General features: G+C 37.0%; 1 protein-coding gene across 2 annotated transcripts in view; it reads left to right on the top strand.

The window, feature by feature from the left end:
* RALGPS2 (Ral GEF with PH domain and SH3 binding motif 2) overlaps positions 1-21,704 on the top strand; it is a 100,170-nt gene extending 78,466 nt beyond the window's left edge. Inside the window, exons 13-19 of one of the 2 annotated variants that reach the window (XM_009892849.1) lie at positions 3,522-3,576; positions 7,196-7,273; positions 8,838-8,943; positions 9,624-9,716; positions 17,218-17,323; positions 18,582-18,673; positions 20,944-21,704. In XM_009892849.1, the coding sequence (XP_009891151.1) occupies positions 3,522-3,576; positions 7,196-7,273; positions 8,838-8,943; positions 9,624-9,716; positions 17,218-17,323; positions 18,582-18,673; positions 20,944-20,973 (560 nt within the window). In that variant the 3' untranslated portion in view covers positions 20,974-21,704. The remainder of the gene's footprint in view (positions 1-3,521; positions 3,577-7,195; positions 7,274-8,837; positions 8,944-9,623; positions 9,717-17,217; positions 17,324-18,581; positions 18,674-20,943) is intronic. The other variant, XM_009892850.1, reaches the window with a different exon arrangement.
* Positions 21,705-23,355: the final 1,651 nt, after the last annotated feature.

Below are 23,355 nucleotides of genomic sequence, written 5' to 3'. Positions count from 1 at the left end.
ATTATCACTTTCTGAAAGATGACATTTCAGCTCTTTTGCTGTAGGTTGTTTTGCATTTTTTAAAAACAGTAGCTTTTAAAATTTTCTGTAGAGGACTTAATACAGTGTTTGAAATATAACTTCCTTGGCAAAGCTAATATAGTTGCCATCAAAATGTCATTTCAGATAAAATTTTAATGTATGAACCTATTTTTAAATATAAAAATTACTTCATCATTTGTTAGTGTATTGTTAGTGGGTTCTAATTACATGGGTTTCTGTCACATGGGCCTTAATCAAGTAGAGCTCAAGTCATATTGAAGTTGCACTTCTTGTTAATATAAAGCTAAATCTATGCAGTAATACGGAAATAAGTAAGACTTTCATTGTCCCTAATAACTATAGTGTTGTCTGGATGACTAGGGCAAACAGGAATTACTGCACCATTTTGCAGAACATACTGCTCCAGGTAGCAACAAGGAAAATTTTTTTCACATGCAGGTTGTGAGAAACAGTAACAGGTTGCTCAGAGAGACTGTAGACACGGTATCCTTGAAGAACGTGACTAGATGAGACCGTCAGCAATCTGATTGCCGAGTTATATTTAAGTAGGATGTTGGACCAGATGATCTCCCAAGGTCCCTTCCAGCCAGATTTATTACAAAATTCTTAAGTAGGAGAGATTCTCTATTTCTACAGGTCTGGATCAGGCCTTCCTAGAAATGTTCCAGGACCTGCTATTCTGGACTATTATATTTGCTTAGAATAATGTAGTCTGTGCCTTAGTTTGATGCGAGTGCTCCTGATAGTAGCATCAGTTACTCACTTCCTATTCATACCATTCTCTTATTTGTGCTCCTTCGTGTTTAAATGGCTCAAACAATTTGCTCTTGTCTTTGCAACAGTCCAGGATGCTGGATTCCCTTTCTTGAGAAATCATGACGCTGAGAAAATGTAATTCTTGAAACCTACCTTCCTAATTGTCATTCTACCTGCTAAAAGGATTACAGAACTTTAAGATCTTACTATAAGATATTCTACTATAAACAGTCTTCCTCAAAGACAGTCAGCTGGGAGGTCTTACCCAAAATACCTGCTTAAAGTTGTCTCTGAATTCTGTTTCATCTGATTCTGTCTTTGCATCCTCAAACCCCACTGTTTATTTGAAGACACTTTGCCTTGCAGAGAGTGCAGCTGTGTTTTTGTTTGAATTAAATCATTGAGCTTTTCATTGTGATGCAGATGTAGAATTCACTGAAAATAGTAAATAGCTTGTTGTTTCTTCCAGGAAACTGTAAGCTTTGTTTTGGGTTTTTGCAAAGACTTCTAACTGCAACAGCAGGCTCCATATGGATAGGCTACTCCGACAGGTTATTCCAGTTTTGCCTGGGATACTTCATGATCTGTCTGGCAGTATTCCTGTATAAAAGCGTGTAGAACAATGTGGAGTTCAGTCCACGCGTTCTCTTACTTTTCAATAGTGCAGGTCAGATGTAAATGATGCCAAACAGAACTTTTGATTATTTTTATAGTCACTTTTTAGTCACCAGCTTCGTGGCACCAGAATGTTTGCTGATAGATTAAATTTGTGCAGACAATTACTTGAAGTAAGAACACTTACTCAACTGTAGTAACCAGCCCTTTGATACATTGTCCTCACAGCTACAGAGGAAGCATAAGTCACAGAAGTATAAGTAACTGCACCTTTCTTTTATGGGCAAGCTACGGGCTGCTGTAACCTTTTAAGCAGTTGAATGCTTCAGGATCAATGATCTGAGAATTTAAGTACTGCTTTGGGGGTTGGACTAGATGATCTCTAAAGGTCCCTTCCAACCCAAACTATTCTATGACTCTACTAAAATCTTAAAGACACTTCTAGAAAATAATAAGTCACCTGTTAAGTATTGTACTCCCATTCTTGAAGACCTTTATGTCTAGCTTAGGAGCCAGTAGCTCCAGCGGAAATCACTTTTGTATGTCTTGTAGCTCCTTTCCCTGTCCAAGACCTTTTTACAATAATGTTAGTGTGAATCAGGTTATGACCTTCCTTTAGGACAGGTTCAGAGTGAGCTGAGACCATATTATCTAGTATCCCTCAGAGATTGTGTTAATGTAAGGATTTTGAGCTAACACTTGGAAAAGAGGCATCTAAGTTGAATTGGCTGGCAGATAAAGGCATGTAATTTCTCTTGGATTTTACACACAGAGAACTTCAGTCCTTGCTGAGATCTTCACGGCTCTTGGCTGGAATTAACCCTGCTGTGTGTGAATTTTTATTGCTTCCATCTTTACTCTGTGTTTACTCAGTGGACATCTATACTTACCTTTGTACGGATTATCTTTATTCTTCAGGACACTACTGTTGCCTGCTGATGTGCGGCGTAAAATTACAGGGAACTTGTTCCCGTTTTCACTCTTTGTTACTCTGTGGGAACCCTTAAGTAAGGTTCACTGGTTCGGATTTTTTATTTTTTTATTTTTTTTCAGTTTGCCTGAAAATCACTGTAAATCAATTCTTCTTTTCATATATGGGTATTCAGGAGGCAGAGCAAACAAGCTGTCAAGTTAGAGTACCAAAAGGTCGGCTTTTAGCAGTGACTGACATTAAATTAGGCTGAAACTGTGGAGTGGGGATTGTCTGGAGGCAAAAACACAAGGCTTGCTTGGGCAAGCATTGTAGCTGGCATAGAAAGCTGGTCTGGTCTGAAAGATGGCAAGACACCTGGCAAGACAACAACTTGAACATAGTTTAGAGTACAGTTAGTAACTGAAGTTACTGAGTTCTGTTAACCGTATTTGTATATTGATATCTAGTTATGGATTTTTAGCAACATTACAGATAATGCTACCTTGTGTCTGTATTTAAATACTAAGTTTCAGGCTGATGAGATTTACTGTAATTGGAAAGTTAGTATGTTATTTATGGGCCTGCCATGAGTGGATGCATCAGGTATTTGGATTTTGTGTTTTTCCTCTGCTTTGTGTTTAAAATAAAATATTTGCAGTAACATTGGATTACTTTGTGAAGCACAGAAGGAAAAAAATACTGTTGTGATCTGATACAGTAAGTGGGAGATAGCTTTAACAAGCTGTTTAAGGCTTATCAAATCAGCAAAGCCTTCTAATGGATTGGAGATTCAGCAATGTGCTTGCACTACGGCAAATTTGCACCTCTTTCTCATAACCATGTATGACTTCATATGGAATTACGTAAATAAGTGACCTTTCCTTTTAGGTGCTTGTTGTGTTAATGAGACAAATCTGTGTTTAGGATGTTCTTTAAATTTTGAAAATGCCTTTCCCTTTTGCTATTGCTCCTTTTCTTCACCTTTTAATGTGCACCTAGACCCAGTCCCTTCAAATCTGTACCTCAGTTTATGTGAAATTCCTGAAGCAAATCATGAAGTATTTTCACTGCAGTATTTCAGTGAAGTATTTTTTACACATTTACTCTTAAGTATTCTGAGGAGAAACAGACATAATTAAAATAGATGGATTGTAGATGATGCAATAAAGTATCATATATTTTTATCTTTTTCAAGGTAGCAGTGATGGTTCTGAACTCAGTGAAGAGACTTCCTGGCCAGCATTTGAAAGGTAAGAAGAACTGCCACTCAAAACCTGCATTTCTCTATTCAGACGTAGATACTTACAATCTCTCACTCAGTCCTGAAAATGATGTTTTATTTTAGTGATCTAGAGATCTTCTGTATGTAAGAATATTAATAAACTGTAGTAAGTTCACTGGATCTGTTAAAGCAGCAGAGAAGTACCTTCTGCTCACTAGTAGTTAATAGGGCTTTTGTCTAATTGGTGCTTACTCATTGCACACATTCTTCTAAGTAACTCAACCAGAGTACCATTAAACCCTAAATGATTTTTCTGGTTTTAATATTCGTATATCCTGTGTATGCTATTCACGTGACCTATCTGTTTTACATTTTCACTTTCCCGGAGATTTCATCTGTTCTTCATCCCTTTGTTCTTGGCATTGGCATTGTCACCTGTTTTGTCCCACGGGTTTCTCCCATCTGCTCTTCACTTCATTGTTACTTGCCCCTGTTATACACGGGAAGGCACAGTAATCCCCCTTGCTAATGCCTGATTTTGTGGTTCAGAACTAATATGCTGCTCCTTATCCAAATACCTGCTCAGGTGACATTGACCACGTCAATCCTTTCCCATGTTGTATTTAAGAATGTGAAAAAAGACTAAGACCTGTAGTTTAGTAAAAGGTGGAAATTTCATATTCCCACAGCTCGGTAAGATGCACAATACAGTGCATAGTTTGCTTCTATAATTCAATTTCGGGTGATCAATCAGCTTCAGAGTTGCCATGGATGACTTTCTACCATGCTTTGAAGACACGTTTCATAGAAATTTTTGCTGAAGAACTTCCTCCTTGTAGTCAGAAACTGTTATCTCAAACCTTATATTCTGCTTGCATTCATTGAAGCAGTTGAAGTTCTGTGTTACTTTTTGGAAGAAATCTTTGAAAATATCTCAGTGCTATAAATATGATTACATACATGAGGAAATGCCCCTATGATTCCGTTATGTAGGCGATAAGAGCATTCCATATGAGCACAGAAAGAAAATGGAATCAGAAAGAAAATCTGTAACTTGTATGTGCTCAGTGATGCAACCTGCAACATTCAAAAGGTTTTTTCTTGGTTTTTCTTCCCTGTTGCATTATGGAATTAATTGAGTTCAGGTTATTTCTCAAAGCCAAAAAGTTATGTGGGAAAGCCTTAGACAAAGTGATGAACTGTGTGTTTCTACGTTAAGTAGCATAAGAAACTTAAAATTTTAGTAAGGTTGAGGCTTAAGTTCATGTTTTTAGAGAATGGTAACACTCTCCAGAGTTGTGTGGACTTCTGAGACAAAGCAGACGTTTTTCATCCCTGTCATAATGAGAACTGGCTGGCCCAGACTCCCCCCAGTTAAAAGGTTTGCTCCATGTCAAACAGTTATGTCAGAAGATTCCTGCTCCTCCAAATTCCACTTGCCTTCAGTACTTTCCTCTCTCCTGAGAGAGCTCTTTGGGAACTGTGTTTGCAACTGCATGCTTTTGAGGGCGAGTTCTCTTGCCTGCTTCCAGGGAGAGGGATTGGGTTCCTTACAGACATTCAAAACCTCATGTGTGAAATTGCTAGAGATATGTGGCAACTGTGTGTCTGTTCCTTGTTTTATAAGATGAAGCAGCATATTTTGGAATTTAATAGGTAATACACTGAAATGCAAATGTTAAAATTCAAGATAACTAGAGAGAACGTCTGTCTAGTTTTCATCTGTACAGTGGTTTTCCATTCTTATAAAAGAGTTTTTAAGTGTGGGAGAAGCATTAATTTGCTACTGGCAAAATTGGGATACTTCCAGTGTTATTAATGATTACTTCCTATGCAGGGCGAAGGGGAATTCAATATTCCCCAGTGATTAGGAACAGGATCTTTGGGTAGGAGGGCTTAAATCTGCATAGTATGCCTAACAGGAAGTAATTAGATATACTCCACACAGATTCCCCGGGTAACAGATGGAATTGTATTAAATATTCCTGCTTTTCCTGGCCCTCCTGTGGTTTGTAACTGGGAAATGTGGAAGGGATGAAAACTGGAGCCACTGATTGTTTTTAAGTACAACAGAAACTTAGTCTGAAACTTGAGTATGATCTTTCAGAATTGGGGTATTCCCTTTAGGCTAATCAAAATTACTCAAAGGACTTTAATTCCAAGTCCTGACATTTACATCATGTTAAGGACAGTATACTAAGTGACACTTCAGTCTCATTGGTCTCCTGAGTGTCTCTGAATAGATATCCCTGAAATAGCTTGAATGCAAGAGTGATAGCATCCTTGTTATGCCAAAAACCAAGTTTAAAGGTAAGAAGAAAATGTATTTCATTTGCATGCAAAATATATGTACACACAAATGTACAGCTTATCTTACAGCTTTCGTTCCTTCATTTTAGTTATTACTTTATTTGTCTGTATCTTGAATGTATTTTAAAAAAATATTTAATAAATTCAAAGATATCAGTTATGTTTTAAAAAGATGGCATATTCTGGGATAGATTAATAGAAGGTAATATATTAGTGTCTTTTTGATAATTCTTCCTGCAGCAAAGGCAATAGTTTGAGCTGGTTTAAAAACAAACAAAAAACAAGAAAAAAACCCAAACAAAAACATTCTTCTTTAGTGCTGCTGACCTTTACTGTGTCCTTTCTTTAAGACTGTTTAGTTTGACTGCTGTATGCTACTCTGAGTTCAGACTGAAACATGACATTGCTACTTGTTTGTTTTCCGTTCGGAGAAATACAGCCCTATCCAGTGAATACAAAGCCCCTCTCACAGGTGACAGATTGTTAGATTTACAGTATGTAGGAGATTTTGTCCGCAATATTCTCATAATCTTGTACATAACTGCCTGCTTCTGCAGAATTAGAGCTGATTTTCAGTCTTTCAACATATAATACAAGCAAAAAGGAAAATGGATGAAAAATAGCAGGTGAGGACAAATTGCATATGCTTCTGTTGATTTTAATGGAATTCAGTCAACTAAGAGATCTGATCCCAAAAAACAAGGTTCAGTGAAACAAAGCAGTATTCAAAAGGCAGGTCTAGAATGCAAGTCCTGGCTATGGATAATAGTATAGATCAGGTTAAGGACTCTAAAATGTGAAGTTTATATGTGAAGTTTAAAGCTTGTATGAAATGGAGAATTGAAATGTTGCTTAGCTTACTTTGTTACTTAATATAACAGTATTTTAAGCAGTGTCAGTCATATTCTAATAGTGCTTTTGGTTCCTTTCAGCCCAACAGCTTGTGTGTGTGCATACTCAGAATTTTAATAATTTTTTGGTAGCAACATCTATAGTCAGGATTTAAAGACATACAAGTTTTATTAATGTGGTTCCTTGACACTGATTTAATCTCTAAGAACTAAATGCAGACTATGGTCTCAAAATGTATTATTCTTCAGCGCCAGTAAAACACTTCAGTGTCATGAGTACTGACAAAGAGAACATTTGATGAAATAAAAAACATGGTATCCATACCTGCATGCATTTTTCGAAATAAAATTATCCTCTGTTTCTTATGTGGAAGAAGTGGCTTTGTGATACGCACACGAAAAAAATACTGTGCTGTTTTACCAGTCGTGCTGTTTGTGTGAATAAAAGTATATGTAATACGTACAATTTATAATGGAATCCAACAGGAACAGGTTGTACCATTCTCTCGGTCCGGGGACAAGAGTGTCACGAAATGGCTATCGAGGCCACATGAAGGCCAGCAGGTACAATCCCCACTGCACACAGAGGTGTCAAACTTTCCCTCTGGTGTTGGTGATTTGGTTTGGTTTAATAATTAAGTGGGTGTTTTCTGGTGTTATCTTTCTAACTTACATGTCAAAATAAAGGTAGAGACCTTTTTCTCAGACTTAAAGCTTTCCTCTCTATGACTTAATCTGTATCACCATGAGGGCTTTTCTTCATTCTCATCTGCAAATCCAAATTCTGAACCATTGGATCTTTACGTGAAGGCTTAAAGATGTTTTACCAGAGATAACTTTTTAACTGCCCACCACTGCGTAGCAGCGTTGGTAGTTCTCATGTGGACAACAAAGCTGCTTCTTGTGCTAATGGATGGCATTCAAGATGTTTTCTTTGGTGGCAGTTCTGTATTGAATGTCTTTTCCCTTCTTGCCCGAAATAAGAAATATGGCTAAAATGAGCAACACATTAAAATTGGCCCCAATTCATTATGTGTAGTAGTATTTGCAAGCTGACATAGTAATATAAGCAATTGTTCTGATTAATTAAAATACAAATTCTGTCCCCAGCTGTGTGGCACTGTAGTGGGAAAAGAGTAGCCATTAACTATGAAATTTTTGTCACGTCAAGAAGCAAGCATTGTCTCACTGAATTAAATTCACGTTCGCATCTGTCAATGTCCAAAATTGTCTCCATATCATCATCCTCTGTAGGTGCTGCAATGAAAATGTTTGCTAGCTTTCCAATTTACTTTGAACGTTCATGAATGCTAGGATGGATGAAACAGCAACTCCTGGCTTCAAAATGAGTTTCAGATGCTGTTCCGTTTCTTGGCTTTCCTAGAAAGCTGCTGGGTTCAGCAATTTAGTTATGTGCTCTGATTGACGTTTACTGAAATTATTTCTGTTGTAATCTTTTTCTGATTGAGAATGTTTTGTAAGCCAGTCAGCTTCGTAATTTTAAAAAAGCTAAGTTTCCTTTTCACAGTGCTGGACCTGGCATTTATTTTGTCCCATTGCTCTTAGATCCTACATAGGGTCAATGATTAGTAGAGCACCAGATGCATTAAGACACCTTAAAGCTATGGTTCAGGTTTCTAGTCCTTATTACTGCTCCTGCCCGTTCTTCTTGCTTTCAGATATTTTAAAGAATTGTGCATGTTTGAGCTGTGCTTCGTTTTTGATGTGCTAATGAGTCCAGTGTTTCTAACAAAAAATACTCAATCTTTCTTGCAAGGGCTGAAGGAGAGGTTTTAACACCTACAGCAACAGTATGAATGTAATTCAAACGTTTGCTTTTTAAACTTAATTGTTCTTGTATTTCAGTTGTCTTGAGTTTTATTTTTTTTAATTAAGGATTACCTGCTTGGCTACTTAATTTTTCTGATCACTTTTGCTTGTGAGTGTAAATTCCACAACCTCAATTCCTTGTAACAGCCAAAGTCTTTTTCCACAATGAAGTCCAATAAATAAAAAGTTGACATTTCTAAATTAAAATACAGATGTTTGCATTAGTTTGTGGTAATGATTGGAAAACTACTTTAGGAAAAATGTTTTTTTCACGCAAATCTTCATATGCTCCTTTCAGCTCCCTAGAATCTGAAGATTTGGCTGTTCATTTGTATCCAGGAGCAGTTACTATTCAAGGTGTTCTCCGGAGGAAGACTTTGCTGAAAGAAGGCAAAAAACCTACAGTAAGATTTTTAATTCATTTTCTTACCTTCTTCCTTTACCCAGTCATAAATACAATAAAATGGCCATTGTGCAGCCAATCCAAGTATCTGCAGTCTCCTCTGCCTTGCTGATTAAGGTTTAGGGTCACTGCTAGAGTTTGCATTCTTCTGTTTGGTGGATTTGTCCAGTTTGTAAGGTTATACCCACAATCTAGGGAGTAGAAGAAAAGTTAAAAGAGAGGAGCGTAATTTGTCTTTCTGAACAGTAGGTGGATCCTAACAATTTATCAATAGATAATAACCCTTAGCATTTGCATCACATGTGCTTGATTGTGAATCATAAATCAAAACACATATTCATGACAATGAGGGATACCCTATGGCAGTACATAAAATGGAAAAGGGACATATGTACTTTAACTCAGTGAAGTGTTCGATAAGGGTTGCAGAAAGTATAGAATAAAATGCAGAACTTTTTTCTCAGATTAGTGAGGAAAGGCATGTTCTTTCCACTTTCTAGATTTTTAATGCCTTCAGACGCCTACACGAATAACTGGAAACAGCAACTTTGGAAACATGGCTGATGGTTTGGTTGGACAGTTAGTGCTGTCATGTTCTTGCAGGATGATGCCTGCTATTTTACATCTCAATATTATGAAACATTTTGCTTATCAGTTGCACATTTTCTGTTTTCTCTCTAGGTAGCATCTTGGACAAAATACTGGGTAGCACTGTGTGGAACCCAACTCTTTTACTACGCTGCAAAATCTCTGAAGGCCACAGAGAGAAAACATGTATGTAAAACGTGTATTCCAGTATCATCTGCCAAAATTAAAATGTAATTTCCTGATGTAAACACTGAGAATAGTTTAGGACTTGCATGATTTCTAGTCAGCACTATCCTGTCTTCCAGTCAGTCGGTCACCTCATATGGATATGCCCTAATGGAAATACCATGCAGGTTTATGTGCTACACCAAGAACATCTGCTTTGCATGTGTTATGGGTCTCTTTGAATGTGTTGGTCTATAAGGAAGGGAACTATGTCGTTGGGTCTCTCTGCTATTTCTAAGGTAGAAGTCGTATCTTTTGATGATCTCTGAGTCTTGCAACAGTTTGTTGCTACTTGAAATCCAAACAAGCACTGATGTGGAAAGACTGAGAAGTCACCACATAAGACATTAAACATGTACTGATTTTATATATGTGGTAAAATTAGACTAGCTTCTTTTTCTGTCTAATCCTGTAATACATTAGCTACAATGGAGTACAAAACACTTCATATGTTATGCAGAGAACTAGCATATCATATGATGCTGGCTTCCCTTTAATTCGCTGCAACTTTATTTGAAAGAAGCTCAAAATACTTTGCTTATGTGGGAAAGTAATAAAAGGATTTTCTGTAGATGTTCCAGGGATGTTATGATGTGCGTAGTTCCTGTTTTCGCTGGTTAATTAGAATGGAAGAGGATGCCACCAGAGATTCTATTAAGAAACTGGGTAAAATTTGATCTTGGATCTTCTTCTGGTTCATTCACTACTCTGAACCATTACTTATAGTTGTCTCAGCCAGTGTTTAAGTTTAATTTGTGACAACTATCACTGAAGAACATTTGCTTTGTGTAAAGCTTATGTAATTTTACAAATTGAGATGTGCTCCTAGAATCTGTGTAAGGGGACTATATTATTTCTTTTTGGTGCAAAATACCGTTTTCTTACCCTAACGTTCTTATGTTCAGAGGGTAGAGAATTGAAGCTTAAGATTTCTGATTAGTAGACTCCTGGATATTTGAATTTTCTATGTGGAAAGTTTGTGTGTGGTGTTGTCTTAATCTACAGAAAATTTGAGTGTTTTCTACTTTTATTGAAAGTAGTTTATTAGGAAACAGTATGCTAATACTTAAAGTAGTTGAGTAATAGCTAAATACTTGTAGAAATATGTGCATAGTTTCTTTGCCATCATCCATCTGCCCTGCCCCTACTAGCTTTGATTGCTTAGGTGAAATCAAAACTGATCCTGCTTAATTTGTCTTGCCAGTTAGGACAATACTAGCCCAGACCAAAGGCCTGTGAGCCAAGCATCCTGTCTTCTGCATGTCTTTAGAGAAGTGCATGTGCTTGTATGCATGTGCTTCTGCCGTCAGGAAAAACCTTATGGAAGGAGTCTGCCTCATTAAAAGTAAAGGTAGTTGGAAAGAGCCAGACTTATAAACTATTATGAGCAGAAACGCAAAGTATTAAAGCAAAAGAAAAAGGAAGAACGAAGAGAAAACTTGTGCTGACGTTGTCACTAACAGTTAGTAGCTTGCTTTTTCTAGAAACATTGAGAAATGGAAAAGAATTATTTTTTTTAATGTCAGACTTTGTGCTCCTGTTACTGACGTGATGCCTTTAGGCTTTATGCCAAAATTGCATTTTGTTTTCTTTTAAGAATATGCATTTTGTAAGTCTCTCTTGTCCACTGTCTATCAAAGTACTGAAGGATGGAAGACTTTATCATATTTGTAGCTACTCAATCAGAAGCTTTTTCAGTATCGTGTATAAATATTTTAAAACAATCTGAATAACATACGGGTTTAGAAGACTTGGAAAAATTGCATAGCTGGTATTTTATTGTTTGGTAATTAAGTATATTGAATTTTCATGTGGTCCATTTCCTTATACATTTCCTTCAGAATAACAATTTTAATCATTTAAGTGGTCTTGCCCTTTCTTTAGGAAAAGTAAATGAAGTAAAAAGGTAACAAATGTAAACATTCAGGTCTGGTATCTGATCGTCTCGAGTCTGTTACTGCAAAAGCCTTTACTTTTGTGTTGAAATGCGGTCATATCCTTTTAGAATGCTCTTCAAAAAATATTTTCTGAACCTGTTGAATTGACTTTTAATATTTCCCAAGTCTCTGTCTTGATACATACAACAGCTAAACCACTAGTGAACAGAAACTGGTGCCTAAGAAGCTAAATTCTGTTTCCATCCTTATGTTCTCATGTTTATTTGTCCAAGGATGTGCCAGCAGACCAATAACAAAGTTTGCAGGTAGAGGCTAGGAGACATTCAAGTCCATAAAGCTGGCAAGATTACCCATCAGAAGCCTGCTAGCATTACGACTTGCAAAAGTTAGGCGGAGTTTGAGCAACACAGTTCCCAGGAAAGGGAGACAGAGGAGTGGTAGTAAAAAGCTGAGACTGCTAGAGCAAATTTAATTTTTTTTAACAGTTGGCTTTGTGGAATTAGACTGAACTATCCAGCACAATCTTGGATTTGTCTGTACACAGCTGATGTCCTGTTTTTAGCTTGTTAGGGCAGCAAACATATTGTGTTCTGTTTGTGGATGCAAAGCATGTTATGAAGCTCAGGTTTCTGATTTGGTTTCCCAGGTGCATGATTAAAATAATGTAATACCTGTTAGCTACGGTTTGGATTATCCTTTATTTAAACAAATAGTTCACAGTAACTGCACACATACTTTTGCTCCAAAGTTTACAATAACGCAGAGTATAATCTTTATGCTGAAATTAAGGGGGAAGATAACCTGGTAACTGCTGTGGGAGACTGAGTTTGGGGGCTTAGGGACAGAGGCTCCGGTTTATTAAACAGCCTATAATAGGTGGTCAGTAACTTTGTTCAGCTAGTCTACCTGTGTTGTACTTTCAGCTTAGCCATTGATGGCTCAGATTTCCATCCATTTCACTACAGGGGCTATTGTACAAAGCCTCAGCTTTTGTTGTGGAGTCTGTAAGATGATTTGTCAGGTGTCATGCTGCAATTCACATTTGGTTGCCTTTTCAGAAAGAAAGTTAATCAAGAGAGAATGAACTGTAGATAGTCAACCATCTGCAGATAGCTAGCGCATGAGTATATGTTCACTGTACAAATACTGCCCAGTTATATTCTGAAGAGGTCCATTCTGCAAAATAGAGAGATTTGAGGCTAGATCTAGGTTTTGTTTTGTTACTGTCTAGATTAAATGGATAAAAAGGATGATGCTGTCTACTTTGAAGCAGGTTTCTTTTTCAAAGATTGATACGTTTGAGATTTTCCTAGGTGAAATATTCCAAGCATCTTCTGGAGCCATGTAACATCTGTCTTTTCAGCTTCCTTTCTCAAGGCCTCTGTGACATGGAAAGGAATACTGGCAATGAAAAAGTCAGTCTGCTATATAAAGTTTCCTGGCTAGAGCTCTCATGGTAAATGTGTCTTGATTACAGGAATGCTTCTGACCATTCTGCTGCTGCTATTGCTTCAGGCAGCTGAGACTGAGGACTTGGAATGCACTGACGCTGAAGGCTCTTCCAGTCTTATAATAGCCAACCTCTTTGGAAAATTAGTTCATAAAAATCCCAATGTAATCCAGCAAAAAGGGCAAGAAGTCCCCTCCCTTTTAGATATGGGCGAGCCATCTGCTCTTCTCATGCCTGTGGTCAAAGACAAAGGAGTGCATCCAGTGTAGTGTGTATTCTAGATGTGAATCTAGTCCAGAGGAAGAGGATGCTGTAGATACCTGGATGTAACAAATGTTCTTGTAGTGCATCTACTAAGAAAGACTACGAAATACAATGAGCTTTGTATTTTAAATTGTGAACAAGTTTCAGTTATTACTAGAGTAATGGAGAATTGTCTATAACGAGCACGTGAACGTCAGAGACCAGACGTGGTACAGGAGAATCTGAGAGGAATATGTGCAGAATGCCTAAAGTTTTATCTCATATGCTGAAATGGTACCCACAAACAAGCTTCTATCATAAAACTATAGCAGTTGCACACCTTTAGAAAAGCGAAATAGTAAAAATAGCCAACTAGAAATTAGTCTTAAAGGAAGCATTCACCATGAAAAATGTAAGTATGCCCATAAAAAACTGTTCTTAGTGATTGGGCTGAACAAATCTTGCCAATTTCTGTGACAACATAGCATGCATGAGGGATTTTTCCATGTTTGTAGGTATTTGGAAAAGCAACAGAGACTTTTCGAATCTTCAAGCTGAAGCATGTTCATTCCAAGCCTTCCATTGCATGTTATATTCAGAATTAGATCCATTTACTGGCACTAGAAATCTTGGTAGTGTTGCTCAGGCACTGTCACTGAAATACCCTGATAAAGAATGCTGTCATTCTATGAAGTATGTTCAGCCACCAAGAAAATTATTTGAATATTAGAATGCTGTAAAATCTCAACAGGAGATCAGGAGGAGGAGATTTGTAGGTGCCGAAAGGCTGGAGTGAAAAGTCTGTTCACAGATTAATTCAGTTTTTGATTTGCATATAAATGTCTTTGAGCTCAGAACAATAACAAAAAAAACGTATTTATGTGAAGCCTAGCACCAGAGCTGTGTAGTTTTCTCTGTGTATAATAAGAGTGTCTATGTGTCATAAGAGCGTTTTATACAGTGGCATGTATAAAAAAAAAAGTAGTAAAGAAGAACCAGGAACATTAAATTACAATGAAGCTTTCATTCCCTTCATGTTAACAAAGCAGACTTGCTGTTAGTAAGGCTCTATGCATCAGTGGAGAATGAACTGCCCTGGGGGACTATGTAAACATGGAATACAAATCCAGTGGTGCAGAGGGATGCAAAACTGACATGTGTTTCAAGTGATGACGGATTCTTGCTGGCAGGAAACGCTTTCCTTGTGTGGAACTTCCTACTTTTTGGAGAAGTACCATGATTAATTGTTTTGACTAAAATGTAAAAAGCAGTGAGCTCTCGCAATTTTGATTGCATGGCAATTTCACGTATTGTATACCTACTGTTATGATATATAACTAAGATGAAAATAGCACATTTGCTTTCCAATGAAACTAGACATGAGTGCAGTTCAAGAGGTACATTGTTGATCTGTAACCTATTAAAACTGTGAATCAAATTTCAACATCTGTGAAAAGGACCTATTAATCCTTTGTAGGCTACTTGGAAGCTTGTGTTTTGCAGGTCTCTTTTAAGTGTAAGTTCTGTTATCTTATTTTTTGAGGTAATGTCTTCAGTGGGTCCATAGCAAGTCCTAAATATATACTTTCCTTTTTTTTTTTCTTTTCAAGAACTCATGAGCTATATCCTTATTTTACTCCCTGTCTCTGTCTTTATTCCTTCTTTCAGATAAAATTTCTCAACGTTTTTCATTACTGACTGGAATCTTCAAAGAAATTTTAGTTTCTATTTGGAAAGAAGTTATGTTACCTAGCTCTCACTGTAATGAAATGTTGTCTGATGGACCTTTATAATTGACTACTACTTCTTAGGAGGCGTTGCCAAATCTGTCCACTTCCCAAAGGCAGTAGAGTTACTTAACTTTAGTGTATGTGGTTCTATGGGTTTTATGAGGAATGGTTGTTTCCCACAGTTTTATCCATAGTAATATCAAAAAAGGGCATCCGTTCTGAAGTTTGGCAGGCAGGTCTTTCCTAAGAACAGTCATCATCACTTTTACGCTTAAGCTATCTGTACAAGCATCCCTTCAAAGTTTCCAAGCTTTTATATTTCCACTGACATTACACAAATGTCAACTGAACATGACTGGTAGGAACTTGTGATGGAACGGTTCCTGCAAGTGTAACTATAGCAACATAAGAAGGGCAGTACACAGATGATGCATTCAAAAGTTTATAAGATACAGAAAGACTGGACTCTTAAATTATTTTGAACTTGGTTAAAATACTTTTTGTTTCAAATATTGGTCTGACATTTGTTCATTTAAAGTTCTAATGTATTTTAAACTGAGGTTTAAAATGTAGCCTGTTGCACAAGTCCCAGACAGATAAACTTACTTGGACATTGAAGGTCTCCAGTTAATCTATGGTATAGATTAGAATAACATTAGACTTGCACTGGAATTTTATTTATAAAGTAGTTATATTCCCATATAGAGAATATTCTCATAAACCCTTACTTTGCTTGCGATACCCTCAAACTTATTAGCAGTAATGCTTCCTTTTGCTGAGCCAGAGTTCTAGATTTGCAATGGTAACGCAATGTTTCTAAAATTAAACAAAAGATATTTGATGCTTAATATTGTAAATTTGCTACGTGGCATTTGTATGAGGAATAAAAGTATTTTAGAACTATAAATTAATTTTAATGACTTAAAACATCCATGAGATTGTTTTAGCTTTATGATTTCTAATAATGTAATTAAAGACAGGTCAAAATAACTGTACTAATTAAGAGAGTAGGGATTTCACATGACAGGAGGAAGATGCATCTGATAAGGACGAGCATGTAGCAGAATTGGACCTTCTGGGCAGAGAAGGGAGGTAAAGGATAAGAGCACTAGGATTGTTGAAAAAAGTCTGCGTCGGACCCATGAATGTGGGAAGAGGACACCTGGAAAGTAAAGACTTGAGAGAAACTGAATGAATTAGGTATTGAGGAGTGAATAGGACTGCCCGAGCAAGTAATGAGAGGTGAATTGTGAGTGTCTATTAATAGATAAGCAAGGAGACCAGGGAGAAGGAAGCTTGTGGTTTGGAAATGAGTTCCAAATTGAGTTGACAGAGATTTAATGGGCGAGTAGCCTGGAACTGAGAGGAGAAGCATGAGAAGTAGAAAATAATAGTGACCGGGTGAATGGAAAGGAGAATGGGACCAAAGAGCTCTCAGGAGAGGGGCTAGTGTACCAGGGACAGGTACTGTGCTTAGAAGAGGCCCAAGTTATATGTCAATGTGCAAGTAACACCTTGAACAGGAAAACCCCATCATTTTGAATATCTTGTCAATAAATGAGCATGTTATGTTTGTTGAATCTACACCCTCGTTTCATCTATTTCATTCATCAGGTCATAATATTTAATTACACAGTTGTGTTATCTTGTCCACAGGACTCATGTTATGTGTAATTACAGACTGCCATCATAATTAATGCATGATAACTTTGAATAATTATGGCACAGACAAGTTTAATTCTTCTGTTTGTTAACAGTGGAGGGATTAGCTTTGCATTTGTTAATGCACTTTTTTTGAACTATAGTATCCATACACCTGTGCAATAATGTGGTGACAAATGCTATTGTGTTCATATAGTGCAATTTAGAGGTCTGTTGACACGTTTTGGGGGATTGTGATACTGCTTTTAATTTGTTTTGGGTATCATTTGTTGTGGTAAGTTCTGTTTTCACCAATTCCTTATAAAATTCATAAACTTTCTTAATTTTATGAAGTGCTATGCTTCCTTTGAAGTTATTCTGTGTCTTTAACAGTGTCACTGAGAAGAACTGCCCCTTTGAATACTTGCTCTGTGCAGTGCAGTCAGTCTGGCTGAAGCTTCGTGTTTTACTTCAGTTTACATCTCTGCTTGTATTTTCAGTTCAAATCCACGCCGAGTAAGAATGTGTCAGTGGTGGGCTGGATGGTGATGATGGCAGATGACCCTGAGCATCCAGATCTCTTCTTATTGACTGATTCTGAGAAGGGTAAGCAATGCTAGGTCCAAGGGTGCAGTGATTTCCAGAATAAACATTTGCTTTGCTGAGGTATTCATAAGCAACCAAATGAATTTGGAAGGATGTTACCTTTCCCTTATTCAACTGCTCTCCAACATGTCATGTTTGCCTTTAAAATGCATTGGAACAATTGTTCGTGGAGAATCTCTAGTCTTCATTAAGTTCTAAGAACTCTCCAAACTCTAACACCACCAGTTGTGATTTTTATTGAAGTATTCAACTGCGTTCTTTTAAACTATATTTAGACCACTCGGAGGCATTTTCACATATGTGAAAATGTAAGTAGCAATAATAAAAATAAAGTTCAATATTCAGCTAACGCTAGGTGCTTGACCAGTCCCCTCTCCTCTCCAAGTTAAAAAAAAAACCAAAAAAACCCCAAAAAAACAAACCAAAAAACCATCAGTTCCAATGTAGCACTGTTACCAGGAAAAAAATACCTAAGAGATCTTTACTGTTTTGCAGAGAAGCCTTTATTTCCATTACTCCAACACAGCACCCTGGTTTTCAGTTTAAACTGTGAAGGAATTGTTACTTTTCCATAGCATTTCAAACTATGCAGAAAGAGCATCATTAGAAGTTCTGATAAAGGATCCCAACATTATTGATTGCTTTGTGTAGTTCAAGTCTTAGTACATTTTATTTCCAAGCATCTATTCTAGCACCACTGATGTGTGGTGTAAATTATGAATGCTTGTCAGCTTAAACTCAGCAACAGCAACTTGAAATGTTTTTGTAATACTCGGCCTTTCTGAAACCGAGCAAGCACTCTATTAACACCAGACACTGAAAATTCTAGTCTGAAATGTATCAACATGTTTAGGAACAATTTTCAAATGTAGCTTTCTACAGTGCATTTCCGTGCTATCTTGCACTTCATTAAAAAAATATGAAATGATATTATAAACAAATTGCAATAATGGCAATGAACAAAAACATTTTTGTTGTATGGTTCTGAGAAATGTTTTGTTCTTTCCTAGTTGACACTGGTGTTAGTTGAAATCTAGAATGTTGGAAAGGAAGACAGGCAAGCTGAAACTTCTCCTGCACTAGGTCAAACAATTAAGTTGCACCTATGCCAGACAAAGTGTAAAGTTATATGAACCTTCTGCTATTAAATCTTTTCATAATGTTTTAATTTAGAGTTAACTTGAATACAGGTAGGGTTTAAGTATATAGTATTGTTTGTGTTTCTTTTACCATTTTTTTCTCTACCTTTCTCACTTAGGAAATTCATATAAGTTTCAAGCTGGAAACAGAATGAATGCAATGCTGTGGTTTAAACACCTGAGTGCTGCCTGCCAAAGCAACAGACAACAGGTGAGAGCAAGACGTTGAAAAGGGATATGAGCTGTTAAGAGCTCAGAACTGATAGATCTTCAGGATGACCGAGCAGTAACTGATCACTTTGTACGAAGAGCAATCTACTGAGCAGCCTGTACATCGATTTTTACATGCTTATTGATTTGCCTTAGCTTGGCTCTTTGTCCCTTTGCAAACAAGTCCTTGGAGTTTCTGTGGTAATTAAGAAAGATTTGGGGCTATCTTGAGGCTAATTTAAAGCAATTGGGGAAGTGGAAGGAATGCTCTAAAATATCTGTCCTGGCAGTATTTTTGTCATTGCCCATTTTAAAAAGGCTATTTTACAGTTATATAAAAAGCTATAAACTGCAGCATTCAATATCAATTCCAGATAACTCTCCCATAGTGCTATTTTGTCAGGTCTTGGGCATTCATGTTTTCAGTTGTTTATGTGTGTTTCTAAAATGTATTTAAAAAAAAAAAGTTTAGTCTTGGGTACATTTGGCAGACTTTGAAAGCAAAAGTAGAATTTTCCATGAATCAAAAAGGAAGGAAAGACTACTCCAACCGCTATTAAATTCTGTACCCATATAATTTCTTTCTGACCTTTTTCATCAGCAGAATCCTTTTTAAGTTACCGCTTTGTCTTCCTGAAATCTTTTTCCTTTGCACGTTTGTTTTTAGAGTTCGCAGAGCAAAAGTACTACTGAATTGCAAGGGGAAACAGAAGGACCTTTCCAGATCCTTGTGTGCTTTCTTGTTCAGTTCTGCTTCTGAGAGAAATCTAAGGAATAAGGAGGGTTGTAGAAGCTCCCTTGAAAGTATTTGAGACAGTGCAAAGGAGAGGAAATGGTGTTGCTAGCTGGAGAATGTGGGAATAGTAGCCAATAGTGGCAAAGAGTTTGCAAGAAAGTGGTGACTTCCAGGCAAGCCTGAAAACTGCCCTCTGAGGACAATTCTTATTCAGTAAGGCTTAACAATATTATTTAATGCAAACGGGTTTAAAGTATTCAGCCCCTAGCTTGTGCAAAAGCAGCAGGCTTAAGGATCTTGGTGGGGCCTCCTGTGGAAAATATGACAGCAAAGTGAAGATAAGTGTCGGAGATTTAAAAGAAAAAAAGGAGGGGAAGATTAATGAAGAAAAACCTACCACTAAAAGGCCAAAACCCCTGCTACCATTATTTGTTGCATATTTTCTGTTTCTGGCATGTTGTGCAGTTGTACTATATGGGTTCTTGCAGCATAGTTGCTTCCATAGCAGAAGCAGTGCTTCACACAGACATTAAGTTACAAAGGTTGGTTTACCAAATGAGTTAAAATAAATAAATAAATAAATAAAAAATTCCTGTAACACTTACTCACTTTTCTCTTGATCAGTATTTGACTTCTGAGCAGTGCTTTTCCTAGAGACATGCCTTATGGTACTGATTAAAATGGAAGATCTTCTTTGCTTGTTAACAGTATGACTGCTGAAGGAAAAACTGGATGTTTAAATGTGCTTTTGGTAAAGTATAGACACGTACCCAGTTGAGTAATATTGGGAACTATTTTAATAGATATTATTTTTAATTTAAATGGTGGAACTTTAGCCGAGTTGATCATTCTTGCTTCTACAGGTAAATGGTAAATGCAAAGCAAGAAATGCTCGCTTCAAATCGGACCAAACTGGGTATTTATTGACAGTCATCAGGAATGCGGTGGCTCTTTAATAACCTGAGTAAACAAGGGGTGTTGCTGTCAGGCAAATTCCTGATGGGCAGAAAATCGGGATATAAACTAATGTAATGCAAACTAGCTTTAATCTTCATGAAAGGGAGTGATGTCTGGAGCAGGCATTCAGGTTTCCTATGGGAAAAGCCCAGGCAAGTGTTTATGCCTCGTTTTTTTAAAATTAGTCTTAAAAATACTAGAGGGTCTACATCAATCACTGACTTGCGTGCCAAGAATTCTCTAGCTGGGACTCAAGTGAGAAGGTTCTTCTTGTGTAGCTTGGTCCTGAGATTTATCATGTTAAGGTTGTTTTGCTGACAACTTAAATCTCAAATGTCATCAAAATTATTAAGATCTAAGGCCATATAATAAAATTATAAACCACGCAGAAGTTTAATATTTTGGTTATACCTGGGTTTTCTACAGCTCTGCTGAATGATAGTTGCATTCCTCCTTCCCTTTTTGGAGACAGAATGAGTGGTAACAGTGTGTATTTAAACAGGTGGCTAGTCTGTGAAACAGTGGAATGTAAGTAGCTACTACTTAAAATCTGCTATCATTTATATTTTTGTTTTCAGGTTCCTGCCAACTTGATGACCTTTGAATAATAGGCTATTTCAAAACAAAAAAAGAACAATTTGAACCATCTCGTAATTGAGAACGAGGTCCTGATGAAAAATGTGCCAGCTGTATTCTGTGCCAGAACAGAGCCTGTCAACTTGATCTCTGAACTCTGGAGCCCTGAACAAAATCACTAATGGTTGGGGAGAAGAGTCCCCCAAATTAAAAATGGAGTTGCAACATGAATTGCCATGGACCATGCTTCGTTATATTCTCTGAACTGACCTGTGGAAACCACTGCCTTAAAGAGTGAGAGGAAAAACAACATGAAACACCAAATAGTGTGTGTGAAACTTCTGGCGGTGCTGTGCTTGAGTTAAATAGATTGTAGCTAGTTTGAATTTCTTTTAACTTTATACTAATTTTGAAAATAACTCACCTTTTTAGGCATTCTTAAGAAAACAAGTAGACTGGTATTTAAGAGTTGTATCAAAAGCTATGTATGAACCAGGTAAAAGAGGTACTTCACATTCTAGAGATGTTGTTTAGACTGTACCAGGAGTTCTCAATGGGAGCCTGTCCCAGGCACGCTTAGCCTGGAGCATTGTTATTTCTCTCAGACCTAGAAGTACAAGAAATGTAACACCTGCAAGTTTAAAATAGCAGTAAGTTTGCAAACCTTAGTACTGTATGGGAGCCATATTCTCTACAAGTGGCACAAAGGCTGAGCACTTACGCACCAAAATTTTTTTTGGTACGTAGTTCCCTAATTCCTGGTTAAAAACATAGTTCACGTGTTTTGGGTGGTCGGGGTATGTGCGTGGAAGAGACAAAACTGAAAGCACTGTTGGGTCAGAACTGAGTGTTTTCTTCCCATTTGTTTCTATACCTGTCACTCTCCTGACAAAAAAACCCCAACACCTGGGTATAGTTCATGGAGACATTTTACTTCTCTGGGTATCTGTTAATTATCAGTTAGGGACCACTGTCAGTGTATGGTGTTTCATAATGCCACTTAAAAGTTCTACGTTATAAAAAGATAGAGGCACAATTTCAAGCTTTCATGTTCTCATTTGGCAATAATTGATTTTAGTATCTGTCTTGGTCAAAATAGTTGATAATGTGTGGTGTTGATAACATGGCCTAAAGCAGACCTTGTATGCAGAAGCTCTTTTGATCTTCAGGCAAATAATAAATTTGTTAGAAGGTAGGATAACCTAAGGAGAGAAAAGGTGTGGGACTATCAAAATTCCGTCCTCAACAGGAATAATTCTTGGTCACTGAAATTACTCACAGAGAAGAACATTATGGTTGTGAAAAGGGAGCCATGCTTTATATGTGTGTTTTATGCTTAAGACTCTGATTCTTGCTTTCTTTGGCTTTCCTTGATGTCACCTAGATATAGTTTCCTGGATGATTAGTCTTTCTTTAATCCTCAAAAATATGATCTTTGTAAAGCAAGGAAACATTGTCCAAAATATGACTCCGATATCAGAACTTTGAAGTCTGTGAAAAAGTAGTAACTGTTCCATTGACATTGTGGTTTAGTGGCCGTAAATACGCTTGCAGATTCCACCATGAATACTCCTTTTTAAAAAGAAACAAGCTACCTACCAGTCTGTGGCAGAGTTCTCTGACTATCTAATAAAGGTTTCTACTAGTAGTTATTATTTTGAAAATGTACAGTTTGTTTATTGCATCTGAGTAGAAGCCTATAAATTCACGTTTTGGTTTTTTCTCCAGAGTCAAAGTAATCTCTTAATGGGAGTGATTAATCTCTGATTTCTTGGGGGCAAAAAAGAAGGATAATTCAATCTTACAGTAAAAAAAAAACAAAAAACAAAAACCCCAACCACTTGATGATGTAAAGGGTAATAGTCTGGTTTATGTTTCCAAGAATTGTTCTTGTGAATTGGCTCTTGGTAGAAAGAAAACAGTAGAAGGATGCTACTGTCAGAATTACACCACAAGCACCATGGCAATTGGTGTCTCCCTTTGCAAATTTTTTTGTTGTTTTGATGGGGAAGGAATAGTCTGTTCTGATCCTGAAGTCATGTATTTTGGGAAGGGGTTACTTGTGCTGAATCCCTCTGCAATTCACACATCTCCCAAGTTTACCCATGTTGGGTGTATAGTAAAGACAACATCTTCATAGCCAGCAGTGTTATTGTAGTAGACTTTGCACAACTTTAGTTTTGGGGTTTTTTATCATTTTGAAAATTTACTTAATGTGTCTTTCTGCTCAACGACTAAGTGTTTTTTAACAATATGTGTACTTTTTTAAGCATTGTGAATAACAGCCTGTGGAATTTGGATTTTTAAATAAGCTATTATAGGTCCATTGGAGCACAACTGTATCTGTTCTTCTGTTAGTGAAAGGAAACATGCAACTGTGAGCCACAGCCTGACATCACACAGCCTTGCTAAAG

The sequence above is a fragment of the Charadrius vociferus genome, unplaced genomic scaffold (genome assembly GCF_000708025.1).
Source record: "Charadrius vociferus isolate BGI_N301 unplaced genomic scaffold, ASM70802v2 scaffold39, whole genome shotgun sequence".
NCBI classification, from domain to species: domain Eukaryota; kingdom Metazoa; phylum Chordata; class Aves; order Charadriiformes; family Charadriidae; genus Charadrius; species Charadrius vociferus.
The sequence above is the reverse complement of the archived record's forward strand: the minus strand, read 5'-3'. Positions and strand labels throughout refer to the sequence as shown.